At 44.1% G+C, this 13,977-nt stretch overlaps 1 protein-coding gene across 3 annotated transcripts in view; it reads right to left on the bottom strand.

Annotated features, from left to right (window-relative positions):
- Nucleotides 1-13,977, bottom strand: part of cemip2 (cell migration inducing hyaluronidase 2) — an 84,102-nt gene that overhangs the window by 37,065 nt on the left and 33,060 nt on the right. For all 3 annotated transcript variants that reach the window (XR_007956613.1, XM_052019210.1, XM_052019209.1), the window contains exons 6-11: nt 13,751-13,939; nt 8,452-8,621; nt 6,607-6,816; nt 4,710-4,915; nt 1,279-1,348; nt 446-574 (exon numbers count right to left, since the gene is read on the bottom strand). Coding sequence is in view for 2 of the 3 variants with exons in the window: in XM_052019210.1 (XP_051875170.1) it covers nt 446-574; nt 1,279-1,348; nt 4,710-4,915; nt 6,607-6,816; nt 8,452-8,621; nt 13,751-13,939 (974 nt within the window). In the remaining variant the exon portion in view is untranslated. The remainder of the gene's footprint in view (nt 1-445; nt 575-1,278; nt 1,349-4,709; nt 4,916-6,606; nt 6,817-8,451; nt 8,622-13,750; nt 13,940-13,977) is intronic.

Raw genomic sequence — 13,977 nt, forward strand, 5'->3', positions numbered from 1 at the left:
AGACAAAACGGCAGAAGGTCCAGAGGCAACAAGAGGAAACACTGGATTATGACTCATCCTTAGACACACTCATACTGCTGGCTGCACTTTGTACTCTCCTTCCAAAACTCAGCTCTGTGGGCTTCAATGGAACTGATTTTCAGAAACAGCCACTATCATATTGCAAGCTACGTGCAAGTGACTAAGAATGACTTTCTACCCTACATTTTTTTAATTCTTCCATAAAAAGTTGTGACCTACGTTGTGCTACCTGAAAGAGAAGTGAAAGCAGATCCAAAAGGAATTCTTGAAGGGAATTAGATAAAGAAACTGAAAGACGGAACTTGTAGGACTGTGTGAAGGAGTGGTACTACCTGAATAATAGGTATAATAGGCCAAATGATTTCCATTTACTTCAAAATGAATTCACAGATCATTAGCAAGGATTGCCTCCAAGAGAACATACCTTGAAGTTGGAATGGACTCTGTTGTTGTAGAATGTACCCAATGGTGTGAGTTCAGCTTTGGTTTCAGTGAACAACCCATGGGATTCTCCTGTTGGAACTTTATGGAACAGGTACCATATCCCAGTATCCTAACGGAGATAAAATGCATTATTACACTTGGGTGGTGGGGGAGACAAAATTTACTCCTAAGACTCACTCTGAAGCTATTGGCAATTAAAGTTAACTAATCAGCATTTTGAAGCATTTCACATGGTTTTTATTTTCAAAAGAAAAGTTTAAAAGGTCCTTCTTCCTATGCATGTTTATGTTTAGATTCATGAATGGGATGCAAGAGTTCTGCCTATGAAGACATAGTTTATAAGATTTACGAACCTCTGAATAAAGAAATTTGTCCTTTCACTCTTAAATGGCTGACCTTTTTCCTTGAATATATTCAAGGCAAGATCTACCGATCTTAGGATCGAAGGAAATGCAGGGTGTGGAGGTAAAGCGGGAGTGATCAGCTATGATCTTTTAAAGTATCCTTCTGCTCCTACTTGATTTCTTCTCATAGCTTGTCATCATTCAACCGCAGCAGGTAACTCTAGACCATTAGCATAGAGTCATACAATACAGAAACGGGCCCTTCAGCTCACTATATCCATGCCAACCTTTCTGAACATCTACATCAATCCCGTTGCACAATTTGAACACTTGCTAAGTTACCCGAGCAAACTGTAAGGTTGCAAATCAAGGTGATGTGGAGACAGGTGCCAATCAGGAAGTGGCAGCCTCTCCTCCCCTCCTCTACCCACATCCTAACACAGCAGCACAACATGAAGGAGGCACTCACCTGAGAACCTGCAGCAGCATTGTTAATGAGATGATTGTTGGGATTGGCAACCCAGAAGGTGGAGACGGCCCTGAAGAGAAATGTCATACACAGTGAAAACAACACTAGTGCAGTCTTGGAAGAGAGACTTCCATAAAGTCAAAGTCAAGTTTATTGTCATATGCACAAGTACATATATGCACAAGTGCAATGAAAAACTTCCTTGCAGGAGCATGTCAGGCACATAGCATCATATAAGCAGCATTCACAAGAAAAACACAATATTTATAAGAAAGAACTGTTAGAACAATAAAAAAACAAAATCCATTTTAGTGCAAAGTGTTGCTAAACTGCAGTGATTAAGGGTTGTGCCAGCTGGTTCAAGAACCAAATGGTTGAAGGGAGGTAGGTGTTCTTGAACCTGGTGGTGTGGGACTTCAGGCTTCTGTACCTCCTGCCTGATGGTAGCTGTGAGAAAATGGTGGGGATCTTTGATGATCGATGCTGTCTTCTTCAGGCAGCACCTCCTGTTGATACTATCAACTGGGGACGGATGTGCCCTTGATGTATTGGGCAGAGTCCACAAATCTCTGCAGCTTCTTATGTTCCTGCACATTCAAGTTGCCATACCAGACCATGATACAACCAATCAGGATACTTTCACCAGTACATCTGTAGAAGTTTGTTGGAGTGTTCTGTGACAAGCTGAACCTCCTAAGAAAGTAAAGACGCTGGCGCACCTTCCTTGTGATTGCATCTCCTCATTGTATAGAATAATACAATCCAGGAGGTCATTTGGTCCATTGCTGCTATGCCTGTTTTTTTTTTAAAAAAACAGTTGCCAGTTAGTCCCATGATAGCAACATTACAATAGTAAAGTTTAAGCAGCATTTAGACAGACACACGGACAGGAAGCTAGTGGAGGCACCTAGGCCACACGCAGACAGATGCCAAGTTTAAACTGGCATCATGGTCGGCACAGACATCATGGGCTGAAAGACCTTTTCCTGAACTAAGTTCACTCACCTCGCTTTGACTCTGTAACTCTGGAAGCATTCCCCTTTCAAACATTTATCCAACCTCCTTTGAAAGAACCTATTGACTTTTCTTCTACTACCCTTTCAGATGGTAAATCACTCCACAAAAGAAAATTCATCCTATTCCACCTCTTTCAGAAATGGCTTTTAACTCTGCTCCTCTGCCTCATCTTTCAAACCCAGCACCCCCAAGTATATTTGTGTAAAATTTATGTTTATGTTTTTCTTGTGAATGCTGCTTATCTGATGCTATGTGCCCTGTGATGTTACTGCAAGTAAGTTTTTCATTGCACCTGTGCATACATGTACTTGTGCATTTCACAATAAACTCAGCTTTGACATTTACTATCCAAATTAAAATCTCATTGTTGCTTGTGTGGGAGCTTTCCGTGCAGCTTTGCTGCTGCTCTCTCTCCACAAAAACAGCAACGACTCTTCAAAGTACTTCACTGGCCGAGGAGTGCTTTGGGACATAACAAAGTAATGAATAACTTTGCATTAATACAATACTCTCCACATTTTAATACAAATGCTTAGAACTGGCTAGCTTTACTGTTTTGAAATTCACAAGCACATGTTAAGGTGAGAAAAAGCCATTGGTTTGCAGAGGGCTGGTGTTCATACTTGCAGGAGTAACCGAGTGCAAGAAACATTGGAGGGGAGTCCCAAGGCAATAAATGTAACTCCAAAGGAAAAGTTCTCCGGCAGTATCGCTCTGACACTCACAGAGCACAAATCCATCTGCAAGTTACTGTATTAAGTGCACAGCACATATACTCACATTTTTTCCCCCACCAGCCCAGCTTCTAAATTAACAATAAGCGGCAATAAGCAAAGACGTATGGGTTAGGAAGTTGTGGGCATGCTATGTTGGCGCCAGAAACATGGCGACACTTTTGCGGGCTGACCCCCAGAACACTCGACGCAAAAGATGCATTTCACTATGTGTTTCGATGTACATGTGACTAATAAAGATATCTTATAATTTAGCTCCCTCAGATATAACTCTGAATTGGTGCGATGATTTTTATCAGCTATGGCTCAGCACAGACTACTCAAGAGTCCACGTGTCGCAGGATCAAGTCCTGCTCCAGCAACATTACCACAAAACAAAGTAGGCTGAACTTCGACTGAGGGAGTGTTGCAGTCTCAGAGGTGTGTCTCTTAAGGCTTTGGGAAGTGACAGGTGCTACAAAGATACAAATCTCTCTGCTCAGAATGGAGGCATGTTGATCTTCTCAGCCACTCTAGCCTGGCCCCATCATTCAATGCTGACCAGTGAACCAACTCCACGTACCCTAATCCTTCACGATCAACAAATTCTTCAGCTTCTAATCTAAAATCAACAACCTCCCGTCAGCAACAGGGTTGTGTCATTTAAACCAACTGCGAAGTTGCAAATCAGTGTGATGCAGGGACAGGAAGTGGCAGCCAATTTCTGCCTTTGCTGCAGTCATCTATCTATGCCCACATTTCCTGCCAATCTCGTTAACGTAACTTGCATAAACAATGTGGGCTGGGTGGGGGAAGAAGTTGGATATGCAGGGCTCAGTAGTGTCTTCCTTTAAGCATCAGAACCAAAGTCTGAACTCCTCCCCCTTAGCCAGAGCACAAGCAAGGGAAGATTCACAGTTGTTAATGTGTCTTCCAGGTAATCTGTTTTGCAGGTATCAGAGAGGATAAAAAATAATCAACAGCTTGAAAGAAAAGTGCAGAGAATTTGGCATTGGGAGCGAGCTAACTTTATACCCACTTTGAACCAAACTGCAGGAAATTTGTATGCATGGCTATTTAGTTCAAGGGTGAAGCCATTATAATAGTCCTGATGCCAGAATTTAGATCAAAGGAGGATACAAGAGAGCAAAATCTGTGCATTGAAGACATAGCACACACTGCTGGAGATTCCTCACCAGAAGTTTGCTGCATTCTGCAGGAAACCAAGTCCATATATAGGAAATGCCGCCTCCAAGGAATGATCTTTGACTCAGTACATCTGAGCATACAACCGGTGCATCCCCTGTAAAGCCTGCCACATACGATCCATTCTGGCCTTCTAGGTCCTACTTCCCAATCTAGGCTGCTCAAACTCACGGGTTCACTTTGTTAAAGAAAATTCTATCTGAATGCAAACATCAAAAAACACTGCAGATGCTGGAAATCTAAAACAAAACAGAAAATGCTGGAAACACTCAGGTCAGGCAGCATCTGTGGGAAGAGAAACAGAGGTAACATTCTGACTAAGGGTTTCTGACCTGAAATGTTAACCTTGTTTCTCTTCCTACAGATGCAGCCTGACCTCTGAGTACTTCCAATATTTTCTGTTTTTATTCTGTTTGAATGCATCTTATTTTTAAAAAAACCCTCCTGACAAAATACAGAAATGGGCATGGTCCCAAGATAAATCCTAACATTTACTTGCAGTCAGTCGCTGGGACCGGAATGTAGTTGCCATAAACATTATTCCGAATCGAGGAGCACATTGCATCATTCCTGTCTGTGGGTAGGAGAGTGCCAGGTTTGGTGACAAGCCCGAGGTTGTGGAAAAGAACGTTCCGCTCTTCAATCCCATCCTCAAGGAAGAAACAGTGTCCCAGCGTGTCGTAGCCAACAGTGTCTCTAATCTGCAGAAGAAAATACAAAGGGAAATTGGGCTTTCTGTCAAGGATTTCCATCTCACTCAGCCACTGGGACCAGACAAGTGGTCTCTCTGTGACCAGGTGTGGATAACAGTCCATCACCCCATGGGGGGGGCTCTTTAACATGTGCACAAAATAGCATCAGCAGAAGGACAGTGGTGATGACCCATTGCCATAGAGTCACACAGCATGGAAACAGGCCCTGCGGCCCACCGACTCCAAGAAGACCATCGAGCACCCATTTACACTAATCCCACTTCATTCTCCCCATATTCCTATCAACTGCCCACAGATTCTCCCAATCACCTGCACACCAGGGGCAATTTACAGATTAACCTGCCAACCCGCATATCTTCAGGATGTGGGAGGAAACCAGAGCACCCGGAGGAAACCCACACAGTCTCAGGAGGAACGTCCCAACTCCACACAGACAGCAGCCGAGGTCAGGATTGAACCTAGATCTCTGGTGCTGTGAGGCAGCAGCTCTACAAGCTGCTCCACTTGCATATAGTTATGGATACAGATGCACACGTTTAAGATGCAGAGGAAGTGGGGAGCAGATAAGAAAGCAAAAGGGAAGATGTGTGTTGGGAACGAAGGCAGGAGAAGGTGATGATAATGGCACCTCCCAAACTCACCACCAAGGAGGACAAGAGCAGTAAATACGGTAGTGTAGCGGTTAGTGTAATGCTATTACAGCGCCAGTGACCCGGGTTCAATTCCGGCTGCTGTCTGTAAGGAGTTTGTATGTTCTCCCCGTGTCTGCACGGGTTTCCTCCGGGTGCTCCGGTTTCCTCCCACATTCCAAAAAGACGTACAGGTTAGGAAGTTGTGGGCATGCTATGTTGGCGCCTGAAGTGTGGCGACACCTGCGGGCTGCTCCCAGAACACTACGCAAAAGATGCATTTCACTGTGTGTTTCGATGTACATGTAACTAATGAAGATATCTTATCTTAAATATATGGGAAACCCACCACGTGCAGGTTCCCCTCCAAGTCAGACACCACCCTGTCCACAAAGTACAATGTCGTTCCTTCACCCTCATTGGGTCTAAATCCTTGAATTCCCTTCCCAACAGCAGACCTTCATCAGAAGGACTGGAACAATTCAAGGCAACTGCTCAACACCACTTTCTCAAGGGCAATTAGGGTTGGACAATAAATGCTGGCCCCCATCCCCTTAAAATGTTTAAGGAGGGTGTAAACCCAGGTTTTTAAGGAGGATGGCACCAAAAATGCAGAGAAGATTATCTGGGAAGTTACCAGAATCAGGTCATCAGGAACAATTGAACAGTTTAATAACTGACAGGTAAGTTGATGGAAAAAGTCTTTAAAACAATGAAAGGGGGTTTGATGGAATAAATGTTTCCTCATTTGTGTCTAGTATAAGGTGATCTCTAATAAATCCAACGATGAATTCAGAAGATATTTCTTTATCCAGGGATTGAAACTTGCTCCTATAGGAAGTTGTGGATGTGAATAAAGGGAAGCTGGATATATATACACAAGGAAGGGGAAGATCCTTTGAGGTGAGACAAGGAGGGTGGGAAGAGTCACTAGTGTAGCCTAGTCAATGAGGTGGACCACTTGGTCCAATTGGCCAGTTTCTGTGCTAAGCATGTTGTGTAATTCTAAGTAAACTAAACTTTCCAGACCAACTGAGAAGACAGACTTACCAACAAGCCATTTGTTGCATGAACTGTGACACATCTGGAGAAGCAATGATGGATTGCAAGGCTCTTCAGATAGGTTGGCGATGAGTAGCCACCGAGTCTATCCACGTCCCCACAAAGGTGGAAGTGCACAGGGTAACTGCCCATCACCTGTTGACCCATGTGCACCAGCTCCACGTCAGAGAGATGGACAGAGGTGAAGTTCTTCAAAATCTACAAAAATGGAAAGGAAAAGACGAAAGCTGAGTTTCTGCAAACAAAGGAACTTAAAGGTGGGATAAAAATTCCGATCAGTGCTCTTGAAGAATTCCATGAGTGTAGTTTGCTGAACAGAGTTTGAACACACAACCAGAATCATCCTGAAATTCTTTACTGGACTGTAAAGTACCCACGACAAGGGTTTCAAAGGGATCCGTCAACAATTGATACACCTCAAACTTTTCAGATAGAAGGCAAGAATTAAGTTAGAACTATGAATCATCTAGATCTGAATGTCATTTATGGAGCTATATCTGGGGCAGCAGAGCATCAAAGCTAGTGGAGCTCCTGTCTCACAGCGCCAGAGACCCAGGTTCAATCCAGACCTCGGGTGCTGTCTGTGTGGAGTTTACACGTTCTCCCTGTGACCACGTGGGTTTCCCCCGGGTGCTCCAGTTTCCTTCCTCCCACATCCCAAAGACCTGCAGGTTGATGGGTTAACTGACCACTGTAACTTGCCCCTGTGGTGTAGGAATTTAAGTTAGAACTGCGCGTCATCTGAATCTGTGAAAGAATCTGGGGGAGTTGATGGAAATGTAGGGAGAATAAAACGTGACTAGTGTAGGAGGGTGCTTAAAGGTCGGCACTGACTCGGTGGGTTGAAGGGCCTGATTCCATGCTATATATCTACAACTCAGAAGCCCTAAATCTAGTTTGCTGCTGGCTTGGTTCCTTTGCCTTATGCTCCAAGGCTCTTTGAATAAAACAGAACAAAATAGTTCTACTTACTTCCATTCCCAATGTGGGAAACAGAAAATAGAATTCATGTAAATGGGTGCTTGATGGTTGGGATGGACTCAAGAGGGCTGCTGAAGGGCCTGCCTCTGTGCTGCATGACTCTACACCCAGTTTCCTCAATTATTCACTGCTAAATCCAACTGATAAGCACACAAGGGCGAGATAAATCTGACACTTGAGTGATATGATGATAGCTGATAGAGGGCTGGAAGGAGGCTGATGTAGAGCACAAACAACAGTACAGAGCGGCTGCAGAGTCTGCATTATTCTCCCAGGAGGCTCTGAAGATTTTGTCAGCACCTCATGCGAAAAATGGCACTAAAAAAAAAGGTGCTAAATCAGTTAGCAATACACAAAAAGTGCTGGAGGAACTCAGCAGATCAGGCAGCATCCATGGAGAGAAATAAACAGTTTCAGACCGGGACCCTTCATCAGGACTGGAAAGGAAGAGGGCAGAAGCCAGAATAAGAAGGTGGGGGGGGAAGGGGGAGGAGCACACACAGGCAGGTGATAGGTGAGTCCAGGTGAGAGGGGGAAGGTAGGTGGGTGGGGGAGGGGGAGAAGATGTAATAAGGTGAGAGGTGATAGGTAGGAGAGGGCAGTGGACCATGGAGTAAAGAGGGGAGGGGAGGGGAGGGCAGTGGACCATGGAGTAAAGAGGGGAGGGGAGGGCAGGGTCATTGGGATAAAGTATAATCCTTGTGATGCAAAGATTAAAAAAGAAAACCTCCTTGTTCCACTCTTATCTTTAAGTGTTCATCATTTTCTTGAATTTAATAAAGACTTAAATTAAAATGTCTGCTGCAGAGTTGTAATAAAATCAACTGGACAACAGGCAAACTTCAGACTTACCTTTAAATGCCCTCCAAATGTATCGTACTTAAAGAACTGACACCAGTTGTCTCCATAGCAGGAATCCTCCATCTCCCCCTCAATGACAATGTTCCTCGTCAACACTCCCACTTCTGCCCTCATGTCTATCCCGTCCATGATTTCTCCCACATGAAGGAACTGAGCCTTTCCTGAAATAAGAGGCAGTGGAGAGGAAGGGAGAAATGAATGGAAGGAAGGACGTGATGATAAATAAAGAGGAGGCTCATGTCAAGCATAAACACTAGCAAGGACCAGGAGAGCTGAATGGCCTGATTTTACACCGTAAATTCTGTTACCACCGACCTTTGATCACAATTCAATATGAACAAGATGAACTTAGGTCCAATATATCATGTTACTGATCATCGTGTATGTTCTGTGTAATATCCAATTTCACACTTCCTCTAATCAGATGTGTTTTTTTATTGCTGCACTGTTAACAGCAATGTGTTTAGCAACCACCAAGGAAATTGACTAAAAATTTTTAAAAATCCAGATGCTGGAAGCTGGGAAACACAACCTGGAACATTATCTCTGTTTCTCTTTCTACAGGTGCTGCTTGACCTGCTGAGTGTCACTGATGGAATTTGATTATCCAGCAACATAATGGAACTAGTCCCAAGGGATGAGAGGACACTAAAGGAAAAGCTTTAAGCAGCTCAGGTACAAAGGCTGAGAGAAGAATCCGATCAAAAGGAAACTTCGCAATCTCTCGTATTGCCAGTCACATTATGTCACTTGCATCAAGGAATAATGTTCATTTTAATACCCAAATCATATATTTCACAAGCCTCCCAATCCATCAGGGAGACCTTGCCCTTCCATCATTGTTAAAGTAGAAGGGTCACCCCCTATATAACCAATGCCTGTCATCATGATCATTGCTGTTTGTGGCAGCTTGCTGTGTATGAATAGGCTGCTACATTACAAAAGTGACCGCGCATCATGAAGCTTTTCATTGGCGGCAAAGCACTTTGGGTTGCCCTGAATGGTGCTTTTGAAATGCAAATCTGTCTTTCTTCCATCTGGACCCCTGTAGTCAGGAGAGACAATGGCAGGAGCCTTCTCACAGTTGCTTCAATCCCACTGCTTGAGCTGTCCGTTATAAACTCTGCCAAGCCCATCTACTAAAACCCAGACATACCCAGAACCCAACTGTTATTTTTCCACCAACTAAAAAGACAATGCCAAGTTATTTTAACTTTATATGTCCTTCCCCCACTCTGTACTCCCACTCCCCAATCCAAAGTCAGTATGGTATTTTCTTTTATAAATTACTGATAGTTTTAGCTGATAAATACATTAGAATTGGACTAACATTGAATGTGAGAATTTATTTATTTTGAAAGAAAGCAATAGTTTGATATTTATTGTCCACTGGCAGGAAGTAAAACAATTCCTTCTCCTATTTGCAATGTGTAGCATTCAGCAGTCTGCTCTTCAGGGCTTGGCCCTTTAACTGCAAGAATGCACAGAATTTCCATTTCCTCCCAGCCACAGGCTATGCTAGGAAGCACTGTCCACTTCACAACACCTTTCCCAGCACTCTCACTGTCCCTGCTCATCAACAACTGCCTCCTGTTTTCAGGGGAAAACCACTGCCTGCTAGCTGTCAGAATAAACACATCTCCTCACTGTTTAACAACGGTCTCACAGGAATATGGGTCCTTGAGACTATTCAGCCCCTCAAATTAGTTCTGCCATTCAATGAGATCATACCTGATCTGCAAACCATATACCCATTCTTTCCCCATCTCCAGCAATACCTCTGGTTTACAGTTCCCCTTCAAATCTTGAAAACTTCCATCAAAAACCCCTTAATCTTCTAAATTCCAGGGAATACAACTCCAGTTTGTGTAATGTCACCTTGCTGCGATGCTTCTGGCTTACAGCTAAAAAAGCTGTGCTCAAATTTCCTGTTACAATGGCTGTAGAGCAAGTGTGATATTAAGCCAAGAGTTTTAACCACAAGCAGATAAAGTTAATTTGGTATCTCGACCGCATTAGTTTAAACGGATGCCTTCATAATAATCAATTGCACCATCCATTCAGGCCACTTGAGCAGCATTTAGCATCTTGCCAAGGTCTGCCACGTACCTCAAGCCAGTCCTGTCACCCTTGGCTTTCAGAACGTCCCAAGGCACTCACAAAGTCCATGACAGAAGGAGAGGCACTTTCCATAACGACATACTGTGGCAGCAGGCTCTGTCATTGTATTCTACAACCCCATCTAGGCAGGCATGGTAGTGTAGCAGTTAGCGTAACGCTATTACAGTGCCAGCAACCCGGGTTTAATTCCCACCACTGCCTTTAAGGAGTTTGTACGTTCTCCCTGTGTCTGCATGGGTTTCCTCCCACATTCTGAAGACGTTTGGGTTAGGAAGTTGTGGGCATGCTATGTTGGCGCTGGAAGCATGGCGACACTTGCGGGCTGCCCCCAGAACACTATGCAAAGATGAATTTCACTGTGTGTTTCAACGTACATGTAACTAATAAAGATCTTAATCTTTCTTGGCTGAAAGAGGTAAACACTTCCTAGTCACCTCCCTAAACGTTCACTCCCTCCATCACCAATACACAGTGGCTGCACTGGGTGCCACTAACAAAATGTGGCACATGCAGCTGACAAAACGCACTGCCCAGTCTACTGCTCTGGCATTTGCCAAACCCATCAGCTCTCCCCTCAAGAAAACAAGGGCAGCAAGTGTATGGGAAAATATCTAAGATGCACACCATCCCCTTCATCATCGTCAGGTCCATATTCAGAAACTCCCACCCCGCAGCAATGACGGAGCACTTTCATTACACAGCAGCAGCTCAAGATGGGACATCATCTCTAGTTCAAGAACAACCAGGGATGGGCATTAATTGCTGGTGTCACCAGCTGCACTCACATCCTGTAAATGAATAAATTAAAAACACTTGCATAGTTTGTCCATATAGATTTCTGGACAGCTTAACAAAAAAAGCAGCTTTAATTATCTGTCTTGTGCAATAATGTTATCATTGTCTGCTTGTTAAATAACCACATCATCTTTGGAAAATGCACCCTTTTTTCCCCCCATATACAGAACATACTACATTTCTTCAGGGGTGTCCTGCTTTTGTTACCAAGTTGGAGAGAACCACAGAACAACTGAACAGTTTGGCCTGCATTTTATGGCAGTGGTGATGTTGAGACTAACTGGTATTTGTTTCTATCACTCTGCGACACTGGCGGCAACCTTGGAATTTTTGGGATGCACAGATTAACGTGGAAAACCTTGAGTTCAGGGTTTGAGCTCTCCTGCTGGGATACCGTGTCTGCAGTCTTCGCCACTGCAATCAAGGAAGATCATACAAACCACCTAAATTTCAGCATTCTATGAATCAATCCCTTTGTAAAATACACTGCAAACCTTATATTTTGTTATACAACACCTAATTCAGCTTTTTAATGGTCTTCTAAGCCAAAATCACTGGTGAGCAAACTATCCGGCCCCAAGGTAACATTTCTACACGTGCCTTCCATTAACATTTCAAAATATTTAACAAGATATGGTTCATTTCTGTTTTAATCCTACATGCATGTTCCAGTCTTTATCTAGCACACTTTATAATGTTTAAAATGTTAAGGATTGTGCTACGTACTTACTGGTTTGCTATCTGGGATAATCATTTACTGTGATTGGCTTCTCAGCCTGCTTGATGACACCTAGCTGTTGGACACCATGGGTCCCATTGATTTGATTACCAAGCAGGCCCCAGGCTCGTCGTGGAGGTCGCTCGATCTTCATAGTTAGCAGCGAGCACTGTCACTTCACCACAGATTATAAACTTGATAGGGGCAGTGGTTAAATTACTAGACCAGTAATCTAGAGACCTGGTCTAATCCAAAGATCCAAGTTCAAATCCTATTAAAAACATTTCCAGTCAACTGATGTTACTCACAAGTAACCAAATATAGTCACACGATATGAAGAAATTAGTTTCTGTTTAGTGTTTTCTTCAGGATACAGTAGTCTAGTGGTTAAATTACTCTATTTGCAACCCAGGGACCTGAACTAATGATTCAGGTCCCTGGGTTGCAAATAAATTCAAACCCCCACCACCTTGCCCACCAAGGTGCCTTTCCTGAGATAGTCCCATTTGCCTGCATCTCTCTAAACCTTTCCTATCCGTATACCTGTCCAAATGTCTTTTAAATGTAGCAATTGTACCCACCTCTACTACCTCCTCTGGCAGCTCTTCCCACATACCCACCACCCTCTGTATGAAAAACTTGTCCCTCAGGTCCCCTTTAAATCTTTCCACTCTCACCTTAAATCTACGCCCTCTAGTTTTAGATTCCCTACCCTGGGGAAAAAGACTGCGGCCATCCACCTTACTGCTAAAGAGAAATCTGCTATCAGAAAAGATAAAACTTCTGGGCTGTCATTAAAAGGTGAGCTGTTTTACTGATGTCCTTCACCAATGACCACACTGCACCATGGTTGACCCTTCACTCTGAAATAGCCTGTAAAGAATGGACAATAAGTGCTGACCTTGCCAGCAATGCCAGACCCCTAGAAAGAACACTAACACCTTATCAAAGTTTGAAATGCCTTAAAACAATAGGATATTTGCTACCACGTTTGGAGTATGCCTTCATAATCAAGTCAGCACCAAGATCTTCCATAATAATTTGAGTTCTCGATTTTATCAGCTTTCTTTTTCCTTGGTGACAGAGAGCTGTTCTGTTCCCTCACTGTGCCTGGGATTAAACTCACTGCCTTTTCCCTGTTCCAGGACTTTATAAGGTTGTGGAAAGTGGAAGATGATGCATTTAAAAATCAGGAAAATCATATGTGAGAGCTGTGCTTCACAGCCCAGACCATACACCGTGGTGTAGCAGTTCGTGTTCTTGCCCCACAGCTCCAGCAACTGGGGTTGAATCCTAACCTGGGGTACCATCCATGTGAAGTTTGCACTCTCTCTCTGTGAGGGCATGGATTTCCCCCGGACACTCTGGTTCCTTCCCACGTAGGTTAGTTGGCCAGTGTAAATAATCCTTAGTGCGTAGATGGGTGGTAGGAGAATTGGGGAAGAGTCGGCAGACATGGGAGGGGTGGTGGGGTGGGGGGGGGCAAAATAAGTGGGGCAGAGTGGGAAATAAGTGGGGGAAGAGGGGAAAAGGGGATTGATGGATTTGGTCCAAGAACCAGCATTGATTCAATGGATCAAATGGCCTCCTTCTGCATCAAATTGAACTACTTGTCTCTTGCCCCTTCATCTCAGTGCTGGTAACCTCTTCACCTACCTGTGACTTCCACCTGCCGAGCTCCGCACCCCGAGCAACGACGGATGGTGAACTCCTCAGCCTGGTGCATGGAGTAGTCTGTGCTGGCAATGACAATCCGATCACCCTCCTTCCAGCCTTCCACCTCATCCAGCAGCTCCAACACCAAGCCCCCGGACACGTCAACCTGGAACTCAGTCTGTGGAATCCCTAAACCAGAAAGCGGGGGCCGGGAGAGGGAAGGAAGG

The sequence above is a fragment of the Pristis pectinata genome, chromosome 7, assembly GCF_009764475.1.
Source record: "Pristis pectinata isolate sPriPec2 chromosome 7, sPriPec2.1.pri, whole genome shotgun sequence".
Taxonomy (NCBI): Eukaryota; Metazoa; Chordata; class Chondrichthyes; order Rhinopristiformes; family Pristidae; genus Pristis; species Pristis pectinata.